We start from the raw sequence: 27,001 nt of genomic DNA, 5'->3' as shown, positions 1-27,001 counted from the left end.
GGCGCTCGCTAGTGTCACCGATCATATAGCTGAAGTATATGTGAGTGTTTTTTACCGTTCTTTACCAATAAATGTGCATTCATTTGACAAATTTTTTCTATTTAGGATAGATCACTAGGTGTCTGCAGCAGTGTCCCCTTTAGCTTAAACACCGCCCCAGTTTCACTTAGTAGGATCTTCTGACAGCGCGGGAGTACCTCTTGTCTTTACATTCTGCCTCATTACACATGCTTGCGTGCCAATCCCAATATAACTATATTTCTATTACAGGATCCGGCTATAAGATCGTTGATTTCATCATCTTCCAATGTGACTGTGTTCGTCCCTTCACAAAAAGCATTTGAAAGTATGAGTGAGCAAGACAAATCATACTGGATGAGGAAGGATAAAATGCCAATCTTACTAAAGTAATTCCACAATTCTGATATTATGTCTATCATGCTGTTTCCCTTTAAATCAAAAATCTCCTGCTCTCATTGATAATGCAGTCAGATGTTGTAAATCTGCAGTCATCTCCATTACCTCCATTACACATACTGTGTGCTGCAAGAAGAGGAATTTAATGAGTGCCAACCTTAATAATTCTCAAATTATTTGGTTTTGTTGCCTTTTGATTCACCAAAATTATATTGTTTATACTTATAGTGAATCAAAAACTACCACACTAAATTTTCTAGCAAACTAAATGTCTACTTGGGTTATAAGCCTACCATTTTTAAGCTGACTTCTTTTACTGCAGGTTAATGCAGATTAAAAAAAGGACCATGTTACTGCTATGAGCAATGTTAATTCATGTGGCTTTCCTCTCCATTTATGCCAAAACATGTTGAAAAGCGAGGCAACAGCCCATTGTGCAGCAAAAGGAGTAATTCCCTATGAGTAGGGATGAGCTTCGTATTTGAGTCGAACTCATGTTCGACTCGAACATCGTATGTTCGATCGTTTGTCGAATTACGAACGTTTTGGGCCGTCACGGCCCATAATTCACTGCGGCATCATAGTGCATTGCTGGCTGATGATTGGCCAAGCATGAACTATGACCCACATGCTTGGCCAATCACAGCTTGCAAAAAACAGAGAACCATAATTGGCCAAAGCCAGGGTGGCTTTGGCCAATTATGGCTCAGGGGGTTTAGTACACGCCCCACACTATAAAAGGCCGCCTGCAGATCGGCCTTGTGTAGTGTGTTGCGGTGGTTAAGAAAGAGAAGACAGAGAAAGAGAGAGAGAGTGTAATTTTTTAGTAGGTAGATAGAGCAGGCAGGCTAGTCAGTTAAAGTTACAGTGTGTAGAGGATATATATGCATCCCAGGTGTTGTATATATATTTATACACTGTATAGTTTTGCTAGATCCGCTATTTCTAATTTAATGACAGGCAGGCAGGTGATTGTGCTAGCTGCAGTATTCTCACGTGGTGTACTGCCATTGTTCTCTGCAGTGTGCACCTAAAGCTACGTGGTGTGTGTACTGCCCGTGTTCTCTGCAGTGTGCACCTAAAGCTATGTGGTGTTTGTACTGCCATTGTCCTCTGCAGTGTGAACCTAAAGCTACATGGTGTGTGTACTGCCCATTGTCTCTGCAGTGTGCACCTAAAGCTACGTGGTGTGTGTATTGCCATTGTCCTCTGCAGTGTGCACCTGAAGCTATGTGGTGTGTGTACTGCCCGTGTCCTCTGCAGTGTGCACCTAAAGCTACCGTGGTGTGTGTACTGCCATTGTCCTCTGCAGTGTGCACCTAAAGCTACGTGGTGTGTGTACTGTCTGTGTCTGTGCTATTTTTGTCAATGATTTTCATCCAAATTGCAGGGACCAGACATTACATTAAAGCCGCAAGCAGTCTTAACCTCCCTGGCGGTATGATTATTTCAGAAAAAAGGTGCTGAAAGTGGTACCATTATTTGCAAGGAAATTTGGCGTTTTATACTGTAGGCAAGGAACTCTTAGGAATAACTCACTTAAATCTGACCAAACAAGAGTCTAGTAGGCATCCCGGGTATGAATTTTTTTTAAAAACAAAATTATAAATTATAATATAATAAATAATTATAAATAATTATAACAAATAATAATATAATTATAATGAAAATTATTTATAATGTAATCAACTCAAAATCACTGAAATTTGCTCAGTTGCAGAATTGTCGCTGTCATTACTTTTATTTTTTTATGACGAATTTCCCCACAAATCGCTATCGCACAATTCTGCAAGTGATTATAATTTATTATCGCTGTTTTCTAGCTGCTCTAAAACCATTTTTGACATAAAGGGACACTTTTGGTTGCTATGGACAATCTACAGTTTGCAGGCAGAAAGAACATTTTTTATTATATAAAAGTACATGTAGGGCACTGGACAGACCACTAGGGACAAGAGGGGTGTGTATTTTTTACATACAGTACTGTAATCTATAAGATTACAGTATACTGTATGTATTGTGTTTGTTTACACTTTTGAATTTGGCGCCGTTCTCCGCCCCCGTGCATCGTAACGTCGCAGGGAACGGAGATCGGCGGCACACAGAGGCACTGTGTGAATCGAGCGAGGTCCCGCTCGCTCACACAGCGCGGTGGCATCGCTGGATCCAGGGACAAGGTAAGTAAACCAAGCCTGTGAATTCCGCGAGGCGAGCCCGAGTCTGACTCGGGGTTACCGATCGTAGCCCAAAAATCTCACCCCGAGTCAGACTCGGGAATACCGCCAGGGGGGTTAAATTACTTTTTTCTTATAGTAATCTCATTTTGTGCAGGGACAGTTCTAAACACATACCACTTCACAGGCATACTATAGACACCTAGCAGGTACAATATTTAAAGGAATTTTTCAATTTTTGTTTTTCACTTTAAGCATCATTAAAATCACTGCTCCAGACAAAACGACAGTTTTTAAAACTTTTTTCCATTGATACATGTTCCCTGGAGCAAGACCCGGGTTCTCAAACATGTTTTACGACAATAACTTGCATATTAGGCTTTAAAATGAGCACTTTTGAATTCGAATGTTCGAGTCCCATAGATGTCAATGGGGTTCTAAATGTTTGCGAGAACGGACGGTCCGTTCGAAGGTTCTGGTGCGAACCGAATGGGGGGTGTTCGGCTCATCCCTACCTGTGAGCAAAGTCAGGGTGCCAGATGCTCTAGTTTCACAGACCATCGTAATATCACACTGTAGCTGCTGCCATAAACTCTATACTTTAATGTCTAAAGTTATATTTTCATCCTTAGGTATCATATATTGCCCGATGTCTTCCGATCTGATGACATAAAGAATCTATCTTCATCTGACATGTTGGCCACTGCTCTTAAAAATAACTTTCTCAAACTTTCTAAGGATAATGGGGTAAGTTACAAAATGCTGGAAGGTCTCATGAAAAGCCAGAACGGCATAATCATTAAACACAGTTAATACCCAGAAAATCTTTGCTCTGAGCACTGTTTGGTTTGCAGCTGTTAAAATCCTAGCTAAAAAAAAGGGTAAACTGCTTATCGAGCAAGCAGAGGACTTGGGAGACATTAGGGGTCTAATAGATCCCTGATGTCTCCATAAAGAGTACCTGTACCTTGCACAATGCTATCACATAGGGGGCTTGTTAGCCCTCTTGTGATAGCAATAAAATTAAATGTAAAAAAAAATGAAAACGTTTGAAGCATAAGAAAATAAATACCCTGTCACTCCATGCACACATCTGAATACTAACACAAGCAGGGTGCTCTCATGTACAACATATGTTCAACAACATATTGGCTTTTGGTCCACACACTGGAGTCAGAATATTTAAATTATTGTTCCCTCATTTACTGATTAGCTGTAAATTTGCCTAATGATAATTTGGGGTATTGTTTTTCTAGCCTTTAAATGGGTGCATGCTGTTTTGAGGGCTAATAAATGTGATATATGTTTACTTGACATACCAACATCTTTCAGTTTGTACAAAGAAATTGGGATTAAATTGTGTTTGTGTTCAACATATAAAATTGCAACTACTATATTTTTATTCTACAGGCCCACTGCTTTCAGAAAATATACAATCTGTGGGGGGGGGGGGGGGGGTGAAAAATGTTCTAGCCAAAAATTATGATTTTTCCATGTGTGTAAAATGAAAAAAAAAATTCAGAGGGAAAGTGGTTAAGAAAACCTGTGTACAGTGGGAATTAATGGCAAACATATACTAAGAGATCATGTGACCTATGACGAGTACTTGGTAAAGAGACTGAAGAATTTGTACCTTTTTTCTCTTATTCCAGACTGTTACAGTTGGTGGTGCTAAAATTATTGCTGGTGACATAGCAGCTGTGAATGGAGTTGTGCACCTTGTTGACAAGGTAAGCCCTTGTTTTAATTAGGCAATAACAGAGGGGTAACAGTAGCTGCAGCAGTACAAATATAAACTGCCTAGTGGCATTGTAGAACTGTTACTGATTACCAATGCCCGGTACATGCAATGAGATTATCGGACAAATGATCGTCCGTTTTTTTTTTTTTTTTTTTTGCATGCTAATCTCAAATCGAATCTGAAGAGTTTACTAAAGTCACGAAAATTCTCGTACGACAGAATAAAAATTCGGAAGTGATGTCATGTGTTGTAATGCATTTGTATTGCATTTTCAAACGACAGCTGTACTGATTAAACGAATATCGTACGATCTGTCTTTGTACGAAAAAAAAATCCATGCATGTCCGATAGAATAATATCGGGTGAACTGTTCTGATAGGCTCTCAAAAGCTCTGTACTAACGATCCAATTATTGTATGATCGATTTGAATGCAGCATTTTTCGTACGATTTTCGGATCGTTTTTACGGGGCTTAAGGGACCACTGAGTAATTGACTGACAACTTTTCTATTTAATGGTTAACATTAATCCCCATAGCTGTATTCCAATTACAAATAGGAAATTGAAATGATCAGTGTAGCTTAAGAACTGACCTGTATCAGTCTGATTTGCTGATACAGTATACCCATCAGCATAAGGCTAATGTTTCAGTAGAAGAGGCTTAAAATACATTTCCTGAAACACCGTGCAAAGCATCCTGGCATTTCTGGGACTGTAGTTGTCAAAGTTTTATACCTCCTTTAATGGGCAAAATACCATTTATAGAGTACCATGTCTTTTAAGAATTCAAACTATTAAGAGCTGTGTATGGCACATGTTTCAGATCAGCTTAGCCATACTGTATTAGATGTATGGGTGAGCCCAGGGCCGTTTGAAGACATTTGGGGGCCCCAGGCAAAAAAAAAGACTTTTCAAGTAGTTGAGAAGCGGGGGGGGGGGGGCTGGTTGGTGGCTTACCTCTATCCTCCGCCTCACACGCACGCACACGTTGGAATATGTTGGTGTACGCACAGGGGCCCCAGCAGGGAGGGCCCTTGCCGCATCGCTGCGTTTTCCTGCAGTCCGGTCGGCCGTGTACCATAACCGCACGGTACAGGGGATTCAGTTCGCTGTTCCCGGGGCCAGACTGAAAGGAAGTGAACACTCAGTGTGTGCACTTCCTGTCAGTCTGGCCGGGAACAGGAACCTGAATCTCCTGTACCGCGCAGTTATGGTACATGGCCGACCGGACTGCAGGAGGACACAGCGGTGCGGCAAGGGCCCTCCCTGCTGGGGCCCCTGGCCAGCTCGGGGGCCCCAGGCAATTGCTTGCTTTGCCTGTCGGGTTCCGACGGGCCTGGGTGAGCCCAGACACAGCATGGCTTCTCCTAATTTCGAAATCAAGTTGAACTCCAGCCAACACTTTTTTCTAGTTTTGGTAAACATGGAGAATAGGGAGTAAATTTTTTTTTTACTTTCATTTTCCAGTCATTGAACATTATCAGCAGCACAAAATGTAATTAGGAATTCAAGATTTTTCTGCCACATGGATACAAGTGCAGTAGGGAAAATGATTCCAGTGGCAACGGTCAAAGATTGTATTCCCATCACTTTGGGCAGATTTCTTTTCACTTTCCATTATTTCTCTACGAAAGTGAGGGAAAATCTCCCAGAGGAGGAAAAAGACAGCAATACCGTTTCACTCTATCAAAAGTTATAAAACGTTTTGACTGGAGTTCTGCTTAAATCAGGGATGGAGGCCGCCATGTGTTTTATTAGTGTGTGTGTGTCAGGTCACATCCATTTTCTGAATGCTAAATATTATGTTCATTATATTTGGTCAGAATGTTAGAAACATGAATATGTATTTCTGCATTTTGCAGGTGTTGACCCCAGAACCACTCCTTGCTGGTGTAATGCCGGACCTTATGACAAGACTTGATCAGATGCCAGATTATTCAATCTTCCGTGGATACATCATTGTAAGACATAAGTAATAAACTCATTGGACCCCTGTATAAATCTGGACATGCATAAAGATATAATTTCATCCCAACAAGGAATCAGTCATGAAGGTGACCTGACTAGTCATGACACCTTGGTGACTAAACACAATCAAGGAGTAGGAGAGGGTCTGGAAGTGAGTGATGTGCCACAGTCTAGTTTTGTGAGTTTTCACTACTTGCAATAAAGCTGGCTGGATATCAAAAACAAATAGTAGGAAATTGGAGAATAAATGATAATTTGATACAAAACACACATCATATGTGTATGGCAGAGGGAGAAATTAAAAACTATTTTGCAATGAATGAGCTCCCAGAGAAACCCCATGGGTAGTGGGGGAGGAACATAAATATGTAGTCCAAGGCACACTGATTAAATTAGGGTCCAGGAAAAATGAGAGACAGCAGGAGATCACAACGCTGCTAGACTAAATAATCTGTGGGATTCCCTGAATTGTATTTTACTTGTTAAAGCTAAAAGGAAGCTTATGTACTCCCAGCTGGTTCTTTTACAAAGTTGGGGTAAACCTGGCAGCCCATTAGCTAGGGGCTCTGTAGGGGTTTAGGCACAGGACTTACATTTCCATTGCGACATCCACACAAGGCCATAAGCTATATATATTCCAAAGGATAGCAAATTGTTTTAAAGAATACTATCATAAATATTACAATCTACCTACTAGAGGTGGTCTGTCTGATCGGACTGTTTGCATACAGTATCTGTAATTGCTGAATATCTCCAGACCTTGAGCATGCCACAGCTCCCTTCTCGTGATAGAGAGTGAATGAGGTGTCTCATCACAGCCTCTGAGGTAATGTTGGCAATAAAGTAAATTAAAACAGGTTGCGCTCCAGGACTTAACAGTTTTTCCCTGCTTTATTACTGCACCTTTTCTGAGCTACTTATCCTACACCAGGTGTGTTTGTGTAATACTCTGTTGGGAGGGATTCAATTTCCTAAGGATACATTGTATGCCTAAATAACTTTGATTCTGAAGGAAGGTAGAGATGGCTTGGATTGTGCAAATTATCGCCCCTTCTCCCTGTTAAACGTTGAAATTAAGATCTTTACCAAAATTTGGCTAATCATCTAGCTCTTTTTATTCCTTCCCTGGTACATAGAGACAAGGTGGGATTTGTCAAATACAGAAGCAAGAGAAGATACTTGTAGGACATTGAACCTAATCCACTTGGCCCGATCCAGAGCCATTCCAACATTGCTGATTTCACTTGAAGCAGAGAAGGCTTTTGATGGGGTCAAGTGCACACTTCATCATATTGGACTGGAGTCCAATATGGGTAAGTGGATAGATGTATCTATTCCCATCCCATGACAGCAAACTGGGCCAACGGGGCAATCTCAGGGGCCTTCCCCTTGAGACCAGGCAGGGGTGCCCCTTATCCCTGATATTTGTTTTAGTGCTGGAGCCTTTAATATGCTGTATTCAATCTAACACTGACATTGAGGGTCTCCAATGCAGAAGCGCTCATCATAAGGTAGCAGATTATGTTGATGACCTGCTTTTCTTTGCAGCATGCCCTGAAATAATAATTTCTTATCTATTGAAGGACTTATATATGTACACAGGCCTCCCCAACTACAAAACTAACATCCACTAATCGGAGGCCCTGAGCATAAATCTAGCTCCAGATACTTTACAGCAGATCCAATCTAATTTCACCTAATCCTGGGCTCATAAAAAGATAAAATATCTGGGCATATTTCTCACCCATCCCTATCGGAGATGGGGCATTGTCAATCATTTACTTGGTTTAGAAAAAAATACATTTTGAAAATGACGTTCCTCCAGAGGCTGTCATACCTCATACAGACATTACCAGTGACTATACTGAGATCCTTTCTCAGAGATACAAAAGTTGTATTCCTCAACTTCTTGTGGGGAAAAAAATAAGAGGATTTCCTACAGTCTTTTGGTTTTGCCAAAAGAAAGAGGTGGCATTGGGTTAAGGGACCCCACAAATTATATATATGCTGTCCATATGACAAGAGCATTGGACTGGATTATACATGCTTTGGTAAAGGGTTGGATGGGCTTAAAAAAAGATATGTTGCCTTTCCCATTACAGACTTTCCCATAGCAGCCCTCTCATCTGATATTAAATCCCATCCTTTGATAGGTAAAACCCTGTCAGTTATGGCCAAAGAGGCCTGTCACTAACTTCTAAAACTTTGGTACAGGGTGCCCACTCTCAAATCTATCGCTTAGTTTCACCTTTGTGTTGGCATTGTGAGAGGGAGAGGGGCACTCTGTTAATATTTTCTGATCATGTCCTCTAATATGAATATTTTGGATGAAATTTTAACAGCCGGTCTTTAAACCCACCGATATCTCCTTGGATGGCCGTCCAGAGACATTCCTCTTACACCTCACCCCTCTCTCGAAACACAGATATAAGAAATCTCTCCTGATCCACCTGCTTAATCCCATCAGAGTGTGCATTCCACAAAATGGAGAAGTACTGACCCTCTGTCAGTTGGGCAATGGATATCCGTGGTGCACAAGATAAATGATTTGGAACACTTGACTGCTGCTCTAAAGTATAGAGATGAACAGCTCCGCAAAACTTGCTATCACAGGCAGAATTTCCACATGTCAACTCTTGTGACCTAGACCTAATTTCAGCTGCTATTTCTATGCTTGACAATTAGTTTTTTTTATTTAACAGGACTGCCCCGTACCTCTTGGTCCAGACCCCCCACCCCCCTTTTTATTTATTTTTCTTGTTCTTTTACTAAACCATTCTCCTGCCTTATTGACCCCTCCTTCTTTCTTTGTATCTTCCTCTGCTGTTTGCTTAGTTTCTGGTTTTAAACAAGCCCTTTAGCATAACTATGCACTGCAGGATCCAAATTAACTTTCTGAGCAGTATACAATTTAGAGATGCCTTTACCCACTATACGTGATTACTGTATGTAACTAATCCATTACTGATCCCTACTCCAATGTTTCTGCTCACTAAGGACTCTTTTTTCATTGCTGTTATACCGGTATCCTGTAAAAGTTGGTGACTGACTATATAATGTTACTGCTGAAGGATAAAATAAAGACTTATAATAAAATACATATTACGAAAGTGCAGCATGTTTATTTGTACCATGTACAAAATCTAGACAAATGGAAAGAAACATGGAGGTTTTGCCCATTGGATCCAGTCGGATATGAGCTACCTTCTCTCAGTTGCAAATGTATAGCTGGACTCCTGAGGGCAACATCTCTGTATGTCTTTTCTTTCTTGTTCCATATGGGGCTTATCATTATCAGTTAGACTGGTGAATGCTGACAAAAGTTGTAATGGTTTCTATCTCATTTCAGTATTAGAATGAAATGCTCACTGCATAAATGATTTCTTTTTTTATTTCAGGAATATAAACTAGCTAATGTGATTGAAGAATCAGAGACATACACAGTATTTGCCCCTCATAATGATGCAATCACTACTTACATTCGCAACAAAGGCCAAGCTACTCTGGTTTGTATTGAATTCATTTAATAACAAATGTTTGCGAAATATGGAAGAAATGCTACACATTAATTGCATGTTTAGCTGTCAAGGCAAAATATATTGGCAGACCTTTATTAATCCTGTCGCATCCACTGCATCCACTAATATTCAGCCATGTTCAATTCAATGGGATATTACAACAAATTTTAATATTGTAGTGGTTATTTCATTCTTAAATCCCTTTCAGATAAAAAACTGTTGCAGTGATGCGACTAACCAAACATAGTTTTATATCAATTACATAAATTTGCATCTGTTGGGTAAACATTACAGGGTAAACATTAGTAAAGAAGAGGGGAAGGATAAAAGGCACCAAGCAACCAATAGTGTAAAACGGTTTATTAGTTGTACATAAAAAACATAGTGACAGGTTTGACTCACAGGATGTATGCAGGGAGATAGGCCCCGTACACACGACCGAGTTTCTCGGCAGAATTCAGCCAGAAACTCGATCGGAGCTGAATTCTGCCGAGAAACCCGGCCGTGTGTACACTTTTGGGCCGAGGAAGCCGACGAGGATCTCGGCAAGGAAATAGAGAACATGTTCTCTATTTCCTCGTTGTTCAATGGGAAATTTCGGCTCTCCGAGATCCTCGGCGGCTTCACAAGAAACTCGACGAGCAAAACGATGTGTTTTGCCCGTCGAGTTCCTCGGACGTGTGTACGGGGCCATAGTCTGTGCCTGGATGGACTGTGTGGAGGATCCTGCACAGGATTATAAAGAAGTCCTTGCCACAGTGGCAGCTCCCTGCAGACAGAAGGGAGGTGGGATAACGCTGGAAGCACAAGCTGCACTGGGCCTGTTGACAGCTGTCAAGACCAAGAATAGAACTGGCCAATCAGAACACATTTCAGTAGCTAGTCATGCCTTCTTGCTCAGCCACGTTTTTCATTTATATCAGTTTGGACATTCCACAATTTTTTGAGTTTTCACTAGATAGGCTAAGGCAGCACTGGGAATTTCTGTTTGAGGGTAAACATTAGTAACTGTGTTCCTCCCTGCATAGTGTGGGAAAAAACAGCAAATATAAGGGGGGTATCCAGGATTGGGGTTGCTGGGAAGCTACTGGCATTCTGGCAGGTATGTAGTGTAGTTTGAAAAAAGCCACTAATTGTTCACTCCACCTGACAGTACAGCTTCATTCTAGTGCCAAGTGTGTGAAAACAAAGAGCATTCCTGCTATCCCTTTGCATGGTGCTCTGCAAAGTAGGAAAGAGGTGCCGTGTGACCATCACTCACTCGCTGCTATTCTATGAATTGCTTAAGCCTATTGCATAGATTTTATTAGTTTATAGAGTAGCCACAAGTGAGTGATAGTCACACGGCACCAACCTATATAAAAACACTGTGCCCTGGGCAGCTTCCCCTCCTGCCCCCCACCTCTTCCTTGTCCCAACACCTGCTTTTTACCCTAGTAATAAATAAATAGTTATGAATTTCTCTAAAAATTGCTCTATCTTATGTTTCTTGATGGTATTCAGGATGAAAATACCATGCGATACCATATCATATTGGGTCAGCAGCTGATGAAGAATGACATGCATGAAGGCATGCATCGGGAAACCTTGCTGGGGTTCTCATATCAAATTGGATTTTTTATGCGTAATGGAGAGGTAATAACATAGAAACTTGCTAAGCTCTCTTAATTTGTGCTATTTAATGAACATAAATTTTATCTAATCCAATTTTTTTTTTAGTTTCAGAATAGAGAAAGGTTAGAACCCTTGTCTTCTGTTTTATTGCTGTCTCTGTTCCCACTGGAGATATCTGCCCTGTCTGTGTTGTTCATTTTGTGACAACTGTCTAAAGTGCGTTTCTCCATATTCTTGAGATATTTCTTCACTCCCTGTTGTGTCTGCAAGACAGAAATCTTCCCAATGGGACCCAAACATCAAAACATTTGAGAGATTCCCATTATTTGTTTGTCTGGTGACCACTGTCATTAAGACAGATTGGGGTTGATTTATTAAAACTGGAGAGTGCAAAATCTGATGCACCTGTGCATGGTAGCCAATCATCTATAACTTCAGCTTGTTCAATTAGGCATTGAAAATAAACCCGGAACATGATTGGTTTCTATGAAGAGCTGCACCAGATTTTGCACACTCCAGTTTTAGTAAATAAAATCCAAAGTGATGGTCAATCCAAAATGTTAGAACTGCAAAGCAAGAAGCAAGGGTAAATCATGCAAACTGCAAGGGCAAGCCCCAAAAAGAACATAGGAATGCAACACAGCAATCACCAGCAGTGTAAAGCAAAACTTGTTCACACTCTCCACTCAAGGTCCCCACTGTTTAGCTTCCAACCAGCAAGTCATAGTAATAAAAAACCTGATAGAGAGTTTTTCTCTTCCCTACTTTATCCAAAACTAAAAAATTTTGGCCATACATATACTTTTAGACTTATATACGGGGTTAGGACGATGTAATTATGTAAATGTCAGTGTTTCTGAATAAATCCACAGACAGCTTCTGATGATTGTTTACTATCAGGAGCTCCCGACCATGTGACCACTGTGACAGCCAATAACAGAGGTCACATGGTCGGGAAGCCCACCTCTGCCTCCAGGCATTAAGACCCTAGCAGTCAGAACTTGCCTTAAAGTGGTTGTAAACCCTCTTTTTTTACTTCTACCTATAGGTAAGCCTAGAATAAGGCTAACCTATAGGTAGTGGAAATATCTCCTAGACGTGCGCTGTTTAGGAGGTATTTCACTTGTAGACCGCCGCAAACGGCACATGCGCTGGGAAGAAACAAAACTCTGTGCCGTTTCTTCCCTAGCGTGTGCCTTTACCATGCGCAGAGTGATGTCATCACGGCTCCGGCCAATCACAGTGCCGGACCTGCGATACCCAGAAGTGACCTCCGGGAGAGATGTCTGCGGCCAGAGGGGGAGACGAGGACAGCTTCAGGGGCTCCGATCTAAGGTAAGTCATTTATAATGAGCTAGCATTGTGCCCTTGCCTTGCAGGGTTTTTTTTGTAGGGGGGGGGGGGTTAAGAGGGTTTACTTTCTCTTTAAGGACTTTGAAGGATAAGTTATAACAAAGTAACATAGGTACATTTTAAGGTAGACATGATAAAAACGTTGTTTTAAAACTTTTACCAGAAGAAAATGACAGTATCGTTGTGTTGGTGAAGCCATTCTGTGATCTATTCTATGGTAATAACAGTGACTTTTCTTTTCTTCCTCTAGCTCGTTGTGAATGATGCACCACTGAACTACACCAATGCAGCAACTGACAAGGGAGTCATTCAAGGGATAGGGAAAGTTTTGGAAATCCAGAAGAACAGATGCGATAACAATGATACAGCAGTTTCTCTGGTAACAATTATTAATGTACAGCCAATGACAGCAATACCACCATTACATTTTGATGCTATTTGCGTAACTATAGCCATAATAAGCCCATGATGCTGTTGGGAAGCCCAGCTGCCCACTGGTTTCCTTAGTTCACCCAATCATAGGCTAAAATGTTGCTTTGTCTAGCCACACAATAGAGTGCCAGTTATGAAATAATTATGATATTTTTTACTATATGTATAGAAAAGGATATATAACTTCTTCAGTTTGATATAAAAGAATTTTGGATGGTGTAGTTTGTTTTACAAGTCAACCCATGAGTGGCACAAGTCATAATACAGTATAGAAACATTGCATGCTCTGACAGAAAGAACATTTGGTCTACCCATAATGCCTCATACACACAGGAAATTAAAAAAAACTCTCCTAGAAGCCTTTCTCCTGGCGGCAGCGTTTTTGCAACAAAAAAAAAAGCCTAACGCTTTTACCAGCGTTTACAGGCATCAAGCACTTGGGCGTTAATTAATTTCATTGACCAGAATAATAATTTATTCTGGCCATTAAAATAATTGAATGCTTAAGAGCTATATGCGCCTAGCGCTAACACGTGTTTACAAGCGTCAACCGTTTTTTCTGACAAAACTCTGCTGCTCCTGGAAGCACTGGCAGTGTTTTTTTTTCCCTCCCTCTAAAAGCCCCTGCCACTAAAAACTTCTAAAAGCCATAGTGTGCATGGACACATAGAATAACATGGAGGGTTTTTTTGAAGCAGGAAAAAAAAGTCTGACGTCCCTAAAAGATGCAGTAAAAATGTCATGTGTGCATGAGGCCTAAAAGGCTGCTTGAGACTGGCCATACACGGTGCAAATTTATTTCCTGCAACCACAGTGTAACAAAACGTCCCACACTCCGCTTGAGTGCTTTTGTCATATACCACTTCCTCCCAGTCTGAATATAGATATCAGATATTCCAACCGCTGACAACTACAAAAAAGACAATACTCGTTTGATTGCTGAACATGGACTGTTTATTAGAACCAAAATACAAGTCTTATATACAGTTAAAGAGGAGGTTCCGCCCTCCTGCTCATATTACTCTAGCAATACACTTAACCAGAAACATAAATTAACATGAGCTAATTAACTAATCCCTTAAAGCAGCCGATGTGACTCCGTGCCTGTCAGGATTTCACTACAGGTCAGACTTGTTGTCACGAGCTTCACACAGTAGATTATACATTATCATAAGTATAAACACAGGACACCTTCACACAATGACAGGAGCTCCAGTAGGAGTCGGTCCATCTCATACATTGTACAGAGGCCAATGTGATCAGCTCTCTCTCAACTAACATGTTGAGTTCAGAATACAAAAAAAACAAGAATAATCTTTACATATATTCTGGGAGATATTGTGGATAAATATTACTGTCCCATTTAAAGTAATCCAAGATATCTTTTTTCAGTCACCCTGTGTCAGGATGGCACAGGGTGAATTAGACATAAGAGGTGCATGGGGAGCCGAAACAAGGTTTTCCCAACCTTTCCAAGGGATTCTGGGTTCCATGGGCCCTCCCGTCATACACTGGTTGCAAGAAAGAAATTCGCACAATTTCCCCATCAACATTAGTAATTAGTCTGCTCGCCCCCCTGCCGAGAGAAGACGGTGATTATCGCTAGCGGCTATAGCAGCATAATAGTAAGAGAATCTGGCAGGCTGGTTGTACTCAAGTTGATTGATCAACTTGGTACATTCAGCCTGCCCATTAACCATTCAAATCTCGTCCGCTTATGGTCAGCCTAAGTTGTATGTAAAGGCAAAACATTTTTTTTTCTCGAATAGAGTAGCCAATTATTAAGACTTCTGTCAAGGTTTTATTGCTGTCTGTGTTCCGGCTGGATATTTTCACCTTTGTTTGCCCTGGTGACAATTGTCACTGAGACAAAGTGATAGGAAATTCAAAATGTTAAGGTTGATATCAAGGCATGAGGTGATGATAAATCTTGCAATGGAGATATGTGTTCTGCAGACAATTGTGTTAGATGGGAAATTTCCTTGCATACACGAGATTTCCTGTTATTTCCTGTTACATCTGCAGAGCTGGAAGTGGATAGAAATCTCCCCAAAGGGATACAAACAGGGGAAAAAAATATCCTGATAGCAGTTTTAACCTTTCCCTATTTGATAAGGAAAACAAAAGTTATGCCTTCATATACACTTTAACTTTGAGTACACTTACTGTAAATGATAACCTGCTTTTTTTAAATATCTATACAAGGTTTAGATCTGTTGCGAATAGACAGAAGATATGCCAGTATTTGTAGCCAAACCATTCCTGACAAATATTTAAATACCTGCTTTTATTGAGATAATCCAGCTGCAGATTTCTGTCTGTTGGGTATAATTAGATGTTTAACAAATGAGAACATTGTAACTTGCTATTGTTTATATAAGGATATGAATCCATGCATGCCTTTAATCCTGGTGGACTTTGATATTTTTCTCTTGTAGTGTCTGCTCTTGATATTAATAACTTGAATTAATATACACAAGTGACTGGAATCTCTTTGCATCACACTATTTATTACTGATGAGAAGTGGCCTCTGACTGTGATCTAAATATATAAACTGATTTCCTTGTCTAGAACTCTTAACCATTTAAATCTGATATATAACTTATAATTTGTATTTTTCTTTTTTTTTCAGAGCAAATGTGGTGACTGTTTATCTGTATTATCAATATGTGAGTCAAATGCAAAACCAGTGGTAAGTGTACAGAAAAAGCCAATGTTGTGTTTTCATCCAATGGTAATTTAGTTTGATTCAGAGATCACACATGAAGATACTATAGGTATTAGAAACATTTTGGGTGGCTGGTAGAAGACCCAGAATTGAATTCCCTATAAACCAAGAAATTCAAATAAATCATACTTTCATAATATGGTACCCAGCACTAGGGATGAGCTGAATGTACCTAGGTTTGGTGAAGTTTACTGAAGTTCAGAAGCCGAATTCCAACCACATTTGAAGTCTTGCCCATTTTATAGGCAAGAGATTATCAAACAAATGATACAGGCAGGGCTTTTTTTTTTGGTTGGGATCAGGGATCTTAATAATGCTTTTAAGGGGTCATTTACACGTGTCTCGACTTAGGAGAAAAAGGGGCAAAGGTTACAGTGATCTATCACAAACATCACAAACACACATTAAAGTGCTTACCATTTCAAGACGCTGTTTTGATGTGTTTTTGATGCTTCTGTGATGTTTTGATGATGCTTTTTTGAAGCTTTAATAAAGCTTGGCAAATGCCCTGTGTGTGTGTGTGTGTGTGTGTTGATCTTCTATTTGTTTGCTGTTGTGTTAAGTGAGCCCAGTACAACCCCAACTCAGTAGTATCCCTGCTTATTAGTACCTCTGTTTAGCAGATCTCCAGCTCACTGGTACACTCATTCAGCAGATCCCCAGCTTATTAGTACCCTCATTCAGCAGATTCCCAGCTTATTAGTACCCTCATTCAGCAGATCCCCAGCTTATTAGTACCCTCATTTAGCAGATCCCCATCTTATTAGTACCCTCATTCAGCAGATCCCCAGCTTATTAGTACCCTCATTCAGCAGATCCCCATCTTATTAGTACCCCCATTCAGCAGATCCCCTGCTTAGTAGAACCCCCAGCTTGGTTGATGCCATGCTCAGTGATAACCCATCGATCTGCTCATGCCCGCTCAGTAGTTACCCCCAACTCTGCTGATCCCCTGCTCAGTAAAAGAACCCCCACTCAGTAGTAACCCCTAGCTCTGCTGATCCTCTGGTTTGCAGATCCTCTCCTGTCCCCGTTCACATCGGTGTGATTTGACATACGCTTTAACGTGTCAAATTGCATGGCAAATCGCAGTCTATTGCCGGCAATGGCTCTGTCCCAAAGCAAATGCAATGTGTAAATACGACTGTAAGCTTACTATTTTATTTAGTAACAGGTGCTTTAATTGGCATTCAGAGTGCTTTAAAAAAAGTGTGTCCAATGCCACATTTTGAAGCTAGTTTAAATGAGCCCTAAGCAAAATATACCAGACTTTTATCATAAATGAGGGTCTAGTATAGACATTGTGATACATTTGCCTATATGTCTCAGTTTACTGCTCCCTGCTAGCCAGGTTATTGATGTGCTAATGTCCCCTCACTATTTCTAAAGGTTAATTGATCTATTGTGTTGTGTGAAGGAGAGCTGGGTTTAAGTGGCTTGTGTTAATTATTCTGATTGCTTCATTGTGGTAATTATCTCTCTATATGCGGGGTCGAGCGGTCTGGTTGATGTATTCAGTACAGCTAGTGCTCAGCGTCATTGATGTCATTGTCTAAAGAAAATGTGTTTCAGCATCGGCCCCGTCGTGTCTACCTACTCATCTGTATGGAAGCCCCAGTGTGAGGGGGGCGGAGATTTGTCATTGTAACAGTTTTGGAAATGACATATAAGCTGTGTGTTATAACATTAAAGTCTGTGTTGTTCAAGCAGTAAGCTGGTCTCATGTGTGGCTTTCTGGGCGATTCCAGGGATATCCCTCCTCGTGGAATATTGGGGTGATTTTCGTTATGGGAAGAAGGGAACGTTGACGGGGATATCATACCGATACCGTCACAATTGGTTGGTAGCAGTGGGATTTTTCCCTTCTATTCCCCTTCACACCCGGATTCCAAGCAGACACTGGAAGAACTACTGGAAGTTCGTGGAAGGATTGCTAGCAACAAAACCAAGCGGGTCATCATGGCAGAATCAATGGAGCTAGACCAGGAGGACGGGATTGCAGCAACGCCAGCAGTACAAGAGATGGAGACACCAGTGATTCAGGAGGAGGAATCGCCAGCCAACAAGCTAATGAGAGAGAAGCTAGCGTGGTTCGGCCCGAACCCAACGCCAGATGTGGTACTGAAAGTGATGGACCTGTTAGCGAAGGAGGCTAAAGAAATAAGAGACGCGGAGCTACAGAAGGATAAACAAATAAGGGACGCAGAACTACAGAAGGATAAACAAATAAGGGACGCAGAACTACAGTTAAAACTGGCAGCAGTCCAACAAGCAGCCGCACCTTCTACGAACAGTGAGTACAGCACAGCAGACGCAAGGAAGATTCCGTTTAGCGCTTTTAAAGCTTTTGATGAAAAGGACTGTGAGATTGATAACTTCCTGGCGGATTTTGAGCGACAATGTAACCTGCACCGAATAGCTAGAGGAGAGTGGGTTGCAATATTGTCAGGCAAACTGTCAGGCAAAGCTTCTGATGCTTTCCGGACCGTGCCAGATCAGGATATTCATAGCTACGCCCGGGTTAAAGAAGTGCTCCTGGCTCGTTATGCAGTAACCCCAGAGTCCCACCGACAGAAGTTCAGGGACTCACGCAAAACCACGAAAGACTCTTATGCGGAATGGGCATGCCAATTGTCCCGGTCGGCCTCTAACTGGGCTAACAGCAGCCAGGCCACCACCGCAGAGGACATTTTGCAACTAATGCTCCTGGAGCAATTTTACAATCACATCCAGACGGACGTCAAAGATTGGGTGAGAGATCGCAGGCCCATGACTCTACCAGAGGCCGCGAAGTTGGCGGATGAATATGCAGATACTCGCAAGACGAACCAGGTCACACCACAGGAACAACCTCCACCACAAACGGTGCCCTCACACCCACCAACCGCTAGATACCAACCTCCTAACAGACCGGTGACATCTAGCCCTCGCTATCATCGCCAGGAGGGCAACGAACAACGCTGCTTCCGGTGCAAACAGCTGGGTCACTTCAAGCAGAATTGCCCCATGAATGACAACACCAGGTCAAATTGGTCTCAACCTGGGTACCGCCCACCAGCAGCAGCCCATTGTGTAGACTCGGCTTGGGATCCAAAGGAGCTGGGTCAGGAAGAACCATTGGGCACCCCTTACGAAGCCCTCATGGTACAATCTGTTATTACGGACAACAGGGAACACCATTGTCAGCTGGTCATGGGCGACAGCCCTGAGCCGGAGGGGCCCTGGAGGGAGCTGGGCAGAAAGAGGCACCGCCGGCCACCCTTCAAGAAGAAGAGGTCCTGGAAGCCGTATAACAAGCTGACCTGGGAGGAGAAGAAGCGACTGGAGGAGAGGGAGTCGCAGCGGGCGTCCCAGATGCGTGCCGAGATGTTCGCCAAGGGCCCACCGGTGGCCCCTTACACCACCACCCAGTTCCTGATGATGAAGGACCACGTGGAGAGCCTGCAGGACATGAGCAAGCAGGAGCTGATCCGTGAGTACATAGAGCTGGAGGAGTGCATAAGCCGCATGGAGGAGGAGAACAACCACCTGAGGTCACAGCAGCATGAACTGGAGATGGAGCTGGAGAAGCTCCAAGAGGAGAACCGGCGGCTGCGGAGGGAGCAGGGGGTGGCTGACCTTATGGGGCTCTGATTCCCCCCCCCCCCGGACTCTGAGCACCAGTGCTACAGCATTTCAACAAATATAACTTTTTCTTTTTATGAATCTCCTGGGATTGTCACTTCAGAGCCATAACCTGCCCCCTCCCATAGCGGGACACCTAGACGGCGGCGCACAGACCCATTCGCTGTCTTCACACTGACTTCGGGTGACTTTGCAGATCGCACAAAGACTTGGGGACTGACCGGCGTGTGATCTGACGACCCGGTGACATACCTGAGTCTGAAGCAGTTGCCAAGGGAGGTCAGTCATGCCAAACGGAGTTAACCTCTGACTAATAGCTCTGAACCCGTCAACCCTACTGGACCAGGGAAGGTCCAACCGGGTTTGCCGGAGCAGGGAGCAAAAGGGGGGCCATTGTGATACATTTGCCTATATGTCTCAGTTTACTGCTCCCTGCTAGCCAGGTTATTGATGTGCTAATGTCCCCTCACTATTTCTAAAGGTTAATTGATCTATTGTGTTGTGTGAAGGAGAGCTGGGTTTAAGTGGCTTGTGTTAATTATTCTGATTGCTTCATTGTGGTAATTATCTCTCTATATGCGGGGTCGAGCGGTCTGGTTGATGTATTCAGTACAGCTAGTGCTCAGCGTCATTGATGTCATTGTCTAAAGAAAATGTGTTTCAGCATCGGCCCCGTCGTGTCTACCTACTCATCTGTATGGAAGCCCCAGTGTGAGGGGGGCGGAGATTTGTCATTGTAACAGTTTTGGAAATGACATATAAGCTGTGTGTTATAACATTAAAGTCTGTGTTGTTCAAGCAGTAAGCTGGTCTCATGTGTGGCTTTCTGGGCGATTCCAGGGATATCCCTCCGCGTGGAATATTGGGGTGATTTTCGTTATGGGAAGAAGGGAACGTTGACGGGGATATCATACCGATACCGTCACAGACATCAATGGGGACTCCATAAGAAAAACATAGGGTGTGGGGTTGTCCCCAAATTTTAAGGGGGAACCCCCATAACCAAATGCATACCATACCTTTTCTGAACAAGCAACCTGGCTGGCCAGGAAAAGGGGGTGAGTGTGCTCAACCCCCTCCTTAACAATACCAGACCACAGTCCCTCAACATGGAAGGGGGGCTACCTTGCTAGGGGAGACCTTGCCCTGAAAAAGAACCTTGTCCCCATATTGAGGACAAAAGCTTCTTCCCCACAACCCTGGCCCGAAGATTGTGAAGGTCTGCAGGTGGGAGCACCAAATGACATCTCCCAGGTCTCTGCTGCTGAAAGTAAAATGTGGGGTGCCCAGGTAATGTCATTGACCATATATGGTAATGACCATATTTGTTCAATTTTATTGTGCAAATATGTAGACTTCTTATTACTTATTTCTTATAACCAAGCAATAAGAAAAACCTATAGCTGTAACTATAAACAAGCAGTTAGCACAACATGTGATGAACGCCTAATAATGTCACAATTTGACTAAATGCATTGGGAGGAGCCAGATGCACTAAAATCATATTGCGTACGATGCAATTTTCCGATCAGGACATCTTTTTTTACACATTGCAATTATAATCTACTAAACAGGAGTGTTTTGAACGGTTTTAATTTTAAAAGAAAGATCTTTACTGATTTACACCATGGGAGTCTTCTGCTTGTGTTCTTTCCCCTGTATGAGTTGAACTTAATAAGGTTGATATAATGTGATGGATTGTCTGAGGACAACTGTGCTCCATAGAGTACATACTGTTTATGACCACTCAAAAATCGGGTCTCATGCCTCTTTGGTAAGCGCACAGGTGTTGCACCGCAGGGTTGTGAATCCACAGGATGGATTGCATTCCCGGATGATAAGATACATTTTCTCTAGCACTTTTCTGGAAATGTTTTATTTATTGTGTTTATGCATAATTTTTTTTTTATTCTTTTTTTTTTTCTATTACTTTTATTATTCCACTTGAGCGCAGAATATTATTCACTATAAGGAATATACATAGTGCAAATATGGCTATTTGACCATATTTTGTCAGTGATGACCACACTGTTCCCGCCCCTTTGTTTACAATGCCAGGTATTCCCAACCAGTGATCAATTAATGATTGGGGCCAGGTAACTTCACTGACTGCTAAGAAAATGGCAGGGGCCAGCACCAACTGCATCCTTAACAACTAGAAACAGAAAGTAAGCTGTCAAATATATAGTAGCGTTATACTCTCACTGGATATGCAAAAAGTCTGCTATTCAGATGAATGTCTGAACAGCCAAAGTTCAGTCTGTACCGAATCTTGAGCTCATCCCTTCCCATCACCCAACACACCGATTTGGCTGTGGTCAGCATGGCTTATTAAAGTAGAACTATAGAAAAACATATTTGATAGAGTAAGGGAGGGTTATAACCCCTGTCAGTTTTTTTGTCATCTGCGTCCCATTAGGGAAATTTACCTTCACTTCCTGTCCATAGCCAAAACAGGAAGTGAGATAAAAATACCTGTAGCCTAAGGGAATTCCTTAGGGACCCCTAGGTCACCAGAATAGTGTCCCTTTTGGAAGATTTGCCCTCTATTACCTTGACTGGGGACAACCTAAAATGTTCATCATAATAGTAAACAGAACAAAAAGAAAGGGTAAATCTCCCTAACGGGGGCAGAGGTAGCAAGAAACACCTAATTGGTGTTATAATCCCTCTGCACGCTATCCAAAACTAAAAAAAAAAGTTTTCCCTTTAGTTATACTTTAACTTATTAACTATTGTTCTAGTAACTATTTTCTAATATTTTTCTAATATTTTGCAGCCTAGTGTAAGAAAACCTTGTGTTTACTCAAAGTACAGCCTGCGAAAGAAATTCTTATTTATTGGATGTCAGACCCTCTGTGTTAAAACTGTAATTGTGAGTATACCTTTTCATTTTCATGTCACAGATGTTTTTTATTGAACATGTACAAGAATCATATATTTTTGGTTCCATCCAATCCCACCCCCCCCCCCCCCCAACCCCCAGAGATTTTGGGGAAAGGGTATGAGGTAAGGTGGGTTTGGTTATATCATGCTGCAAAATGCATTAATGTAACAAGAGGTCCGGTAACACACAAAGGTAGGAAGGAACATCTAAAGCTTTCAAGGTCACAGGAACAGAAATTAAAATTATAAAAGGGTGTCCTCACTTATTACGTTTTCGAGACATGCAAGAAGCCAGGAGGTAACTCGCTCACCACTCTCCACCTGTAAATGAAATCATTTTGAAGCAGATAGACACTGTACAGAACAAACAAAAATTCTCAGAGCTGCCCTGGATTGTGCAGTGTTTAATGACCACAATATAAATGTATTATATGTACAGGTGGGTGTACACATATACACAAGAGTATTTCTCAGGTGCTCAGTCTGAATAAAATAACAACTCAAAAATCAATCCAAAATAACTTTGAAATGGAAGCTAGGTAGCCTGCACAGGGGTCTGGGAGCCCGCACTAAAACAGAAGAGGGGAGGGGGATAGAGGCGCCAGGTGACCAATAGTGCAGCACAGTTTAATGAGTTAAAAACATGCAAAATTAGTAACAGGTTCAACTCACAGGATGACGGTTGTGACAGTCTATGCCCGTATGGGCTGTGGTGAAGATCTCACACCTGATCGTAAAGTAGTTTTTGCCACAGCAGACGACTCTGTGAGCCAGGAGAGAGGACGCTACATATTCTAAACAACTGATACAAGCCCTTTAAAATAAGTCATTAATCGCTGTAACTGTAGACATTGTGGAAACAATAATCTTCAGATTGACAACATGGACACTAAAAGACTTCTGTAGTACAGGGGGTGACATCTTTATTCTACCGACATGATCTCTGGCAAAGCTGAGTAGTCCAAATCCCATGAGAAGGTGCTGCACCACAGTCCAGGATCATCTTCCTGTGAGTTTTGGGCTATTCAGCATTCTTTAAGATCTGGCGAGGAGGAGAATGACGTCATCCTAGCCTAGATGCTGCAGAAGGAAGCCAGGGAAAGGTAAATATATTATTTGCACTTTTATCCAGCATTTTAGGTGGGCAGACCTTATCCCTGATGTACAAGATTCACTTTAATAAGCTTTTTATAATAGTAGCTTTCTGTGACCGGTCCTGCAGGTAGTGTTGAGCAGAATATGCCATATTCGATTTCGCGATATATCTCGAATATATAGTCGAATATTCGAGATATATTCGCTAAATTCGAATATTCGTAATATTTTATCGAAATGAAATGATTGCGAATTTTCGCTATTGCGAATGCGAAAATAATTGCGAATTTTCGATAACTGCGGTAGGAGCACTCTGATTGGCTCAGAATATTCTTGATATTTTTTCGAAATTTCGCAAAATGCGAATGCGATATTTACTGCGCAATTTCGACAAATGCTGTAGGAGCACTCTGATTGGCTCAGAATATTCGTGATATTTTACAATACAAAATAATTGTGAATATTCGGCAAATGCGGAAGGAGCACTCTGATTGGCTCAGAATATTCTTGATATTTTACAATACAAAATAATTGCGAATATTCGGCAAATGCGGAAGGAGCACTCTGATTGGCTCAGAATATTCTTGATATTTTACAATAGAAAATAAAAAGTGTTTTGCATTGGTGGTGATTCTTTACTCTATCCATCTGTCACAGCCGTTTGTCAATCAAACACCTTGAAGATTGAACACGTTCATGCTGCATGCTTTGGACTTTTTTTCACTTCACATATCAAAGACATTTTTATGAAAGATTATTTTTCTATTATTGGGACTATATTTCTTTATATATTTGTTTCACTGTGTATTTCACAAGTTATTTGTGCTTGCTTATTTTATAATTTGCCCACATGTCTTGTCACTAGACATATTTTTTATTCTTGTAGAGCGACTCCATTTTCTGTCTTGTATTAATTTATGTTGTATAACATTTTTGAGTTGCTGCTGTATTCTCCCCTTTTTTTAAGGTATGCGCAATTTTTTCCTTCTTACAAAAAAAAATAATATCAAACATACAAATATTCATAACAGAAACATACACAAAGCCCCCCCCCTTTTGCATCAGAGACAATCAGAGTTCTCCTACCACAGTTATCGAAAATTCGCAATCATTTTCGCATTCGCAATAGCGAAAATTCGCAATATTTTTTTTTTCAATTTGGCAACATAAAAGGATCGCCTCAGCTTAGCTACTCGGCCCAGGGTCTCTAATCATACCAGCAATGCTTTTAGACGTCGATAGGATGTGATCTGTTTTAAAAATCAAATTGAAAAAATGTGAATATTCGGAATTGCGAATATTCACCGCGAAATTCGAAATATATCGCGAATACTCGAATATGCCATATTCGAGCCGAATATTCGCAATACGAATATTCGTGAGCAACACTACCTGCAGGGGGGTATTTCTCTTCTAAGCCTTATTAATTGTATTATTTCATCAAATACAGACCAAGGAGTGCTGCTCTGGATTCTATGGCCAACAATGCTTGTCTTGCCCAGGCAAAGCTGGAAACCCATGCTTTGGAAACGGAGTATGCCTTGATGGTTTTAATGGCACTGGAGTATGTCGGTGTGAGGAGGGTTTTACTGGAACTGCTTGTGAAAGCTGTGTAGTAGGGAAATATGGACCACGATGCGACCAAGGTACTCCTAATATACAGCCATGTATAATTTAACATTACTAGTACAAAATTTTTACATGTACACTAAAACAGAAAAGATGCAAGCATAAGCTACTAACATCTAGTACAAAGTAGTTTAAAGGAGTTGTAAAGGAAAAAAAAAATTCACCTTAATGCAATCTATGCATTAAGGTGAAAAAACATCTGATGATGCCGAAAGTCCCGCGCACAGTCCCGAGATCCTCTTCGCCGCTCAGCCCGGCCGCTCATTGGCTAGAGCGGATGGCGCTGCTGTCAATCACATCCAGTGACGGGGCTACAGTGAGTGAGTAACTTGTATAGCGCAACAAATGCGAACTAAATCGCCTCAAGGCGCTTAGCATCCAGTGTCGTACAGGTCCTTCAGAAGAGGTGGGTCTTTAGTTTTTTCCTAAAAGCCCGATAGTTTTCTTCCAAGCGGATGGTAGTGGGTAGAGCATTCCAGAGCCGTGGTCCTTGGACTGCAAATCTACGTTCTCCCTTAGATTTGTAGCGGGATTTAAGGATTTGGAGAAGGTTTTGGTTGGTTGACCGAAACACGCGCTTGGTGACGTAGGGTTTTATTTTCTCACTTAAGTATTGAGGAGCGTTACCCTGTGTACATTTGTGCGTGAGGCAGAGTGTCTTGAATGTCACCCGGTCCTATATGGGCAGCCAGTGGAGGGACCTCAAGACCGGGGAGATTGGTTCCCACGGCTTTTTACCTGTTACCAGTCTGGCTGCCTTGTTCTGGACGACTTGTAGACGTGAAATCTGGTATTTCGGTAGTCCTAAGTAGAGGGAGTTTGCGTAGTCGAGTCGTGAGTTGATGACAGTTCCAACCACTACTGCTGTGTCCTTTTCCGGGATGAAGGGGATGAGTCTACGTAGCATGCGGAGCAGATGATAACCGCTGACGACTGATCCTATTTGTGCATCCATCGTCATGTCTGAGTTAAAGATGACTCCGAGACTTTTGACTTTATTGCTTGGTGCGATGGTTTGTCCGAGGATGGTGGGTGGTGTCCATGTGGTCCTAGAAATGGATTTCCGATTTGCGTGAAGGATGAGTAGTTCTGTTTTGGATCCGTTGAGTTTGAGGGAGCTTTCAGTCATCCAATTGTCGATCAGTGTAAGGCATTTTCGTAGTTCATGATATTGGTCTTTTTTTTTTGGTGATTCGAAGGTAAAGCTGCGTGTCGTCAGCATAGGAGTGGTAGCGCAGGTCCTGTTTGCTGATGATTTTGAGGAGCGGGTGGATGTAGATGTTGAAGAGTACAGGTGAGAGGGGTGATCGTTGAGGGACTCCGCATGTGATGGTCCGTGTTTCTGATGTAAAGCCTCCAAGTTTCACGGTCTGAGTGCGATTTTCTAGGAAAGATCACTTACCTTTTCCTAGAAGGGAAATGGAAGGAAAAGGTAAGTGAACCAACAATGCACTAGCTTAAAGGAACCTATTTAGAAAATAAAAGACGAACCTTTACAACCCCTTTAAAACACAATCATTAAAATCTCACGAGCTTTAACAAATTTAGTGTCATTTTTAAAGTTGTTTTCAAACATATAAAATCTGCAGCCTTCATTAAAAGAATACCTGGTGATCTTGCCATAAGGGTACTTGTTCAGGCACTTCCTGTTATGTATGACCATTCTTACATGCACCCCTGGTGGAGACTACAAGTGAAGACACAAATTGCATGGGTTCACTGTTGGCAGGAAGTCTATCCAGAGCGGTGATGTGCAACTGACATTCAAGTGCGTGTAGATAGAGAAGAAATCGCTGAAATAGGCTGCAGGAGATCAGAAAT

General features: G+C 41.8%; 1 protein-coding gene across 1 annotated transcript in view; it reads left to right on the top strand.

Annotated features, from left to right (window-relative positions):
• STAB2 (stabilin 2) overlaps positions 1-27,001 on the top strand; it is a 218,364-nt gene that overhangs the window by 104,283 nt on the left and 87,080 nt on the right. The window contains exons 29-38 of the mRNA XM_040344273.1: positions 271-407; positions 3,224-3,338; positions 4,244-4,321; positions 6,195-6,293; positions 9,699-9,806; positions 11,322-11,453; positions 13,036-13,164; positions 15,851-15,910; positions 22,350-22,445; positions 25,002-25,197. Coding sequence (XP_040200207.1) covers positions 271-407; positions 3,224-3,338; positions 4,244-4,321; positions 6,195-6,293; positions 9,699-9,806; positions 11,322-11,453; positions 13,036-13,164; positions 15,851-15,910; positions 22,350-22,445; positions 25,002-25,197 — 1,150 coding nt within the window. The remainder of the gene's footprint in view (positions 1-270; positions 408-3,223; positions 3,339-4,243; positions 4,322-6,194; positions 6,294-9,698; positions 9,807-11,321; positions 11,454-13,035; positions 13,165-15,850; positions 15,911-22,349; positions 22,446-25,001; positions 25,198-27,001) is intronic.

The sequence above is a fragment of the Rana temporaria genome, chromosome 3 (genome assembly GCF_905171775.1).
Source record: "Rana temporaria chromosome 3, aRanTem1.1, whole genome shotgun sequence".
Lineage (NCBI taxonomy): Eukaryota > Metazoa > Chordata > Amphibia > Anura > Ranidae > Rana > Rana temporaria.
The sequence above is the reverse complement of the archived record's forward strand: the minus strand, read 5'-3'. Positions and strand labels throughout refer to the sequence as shown.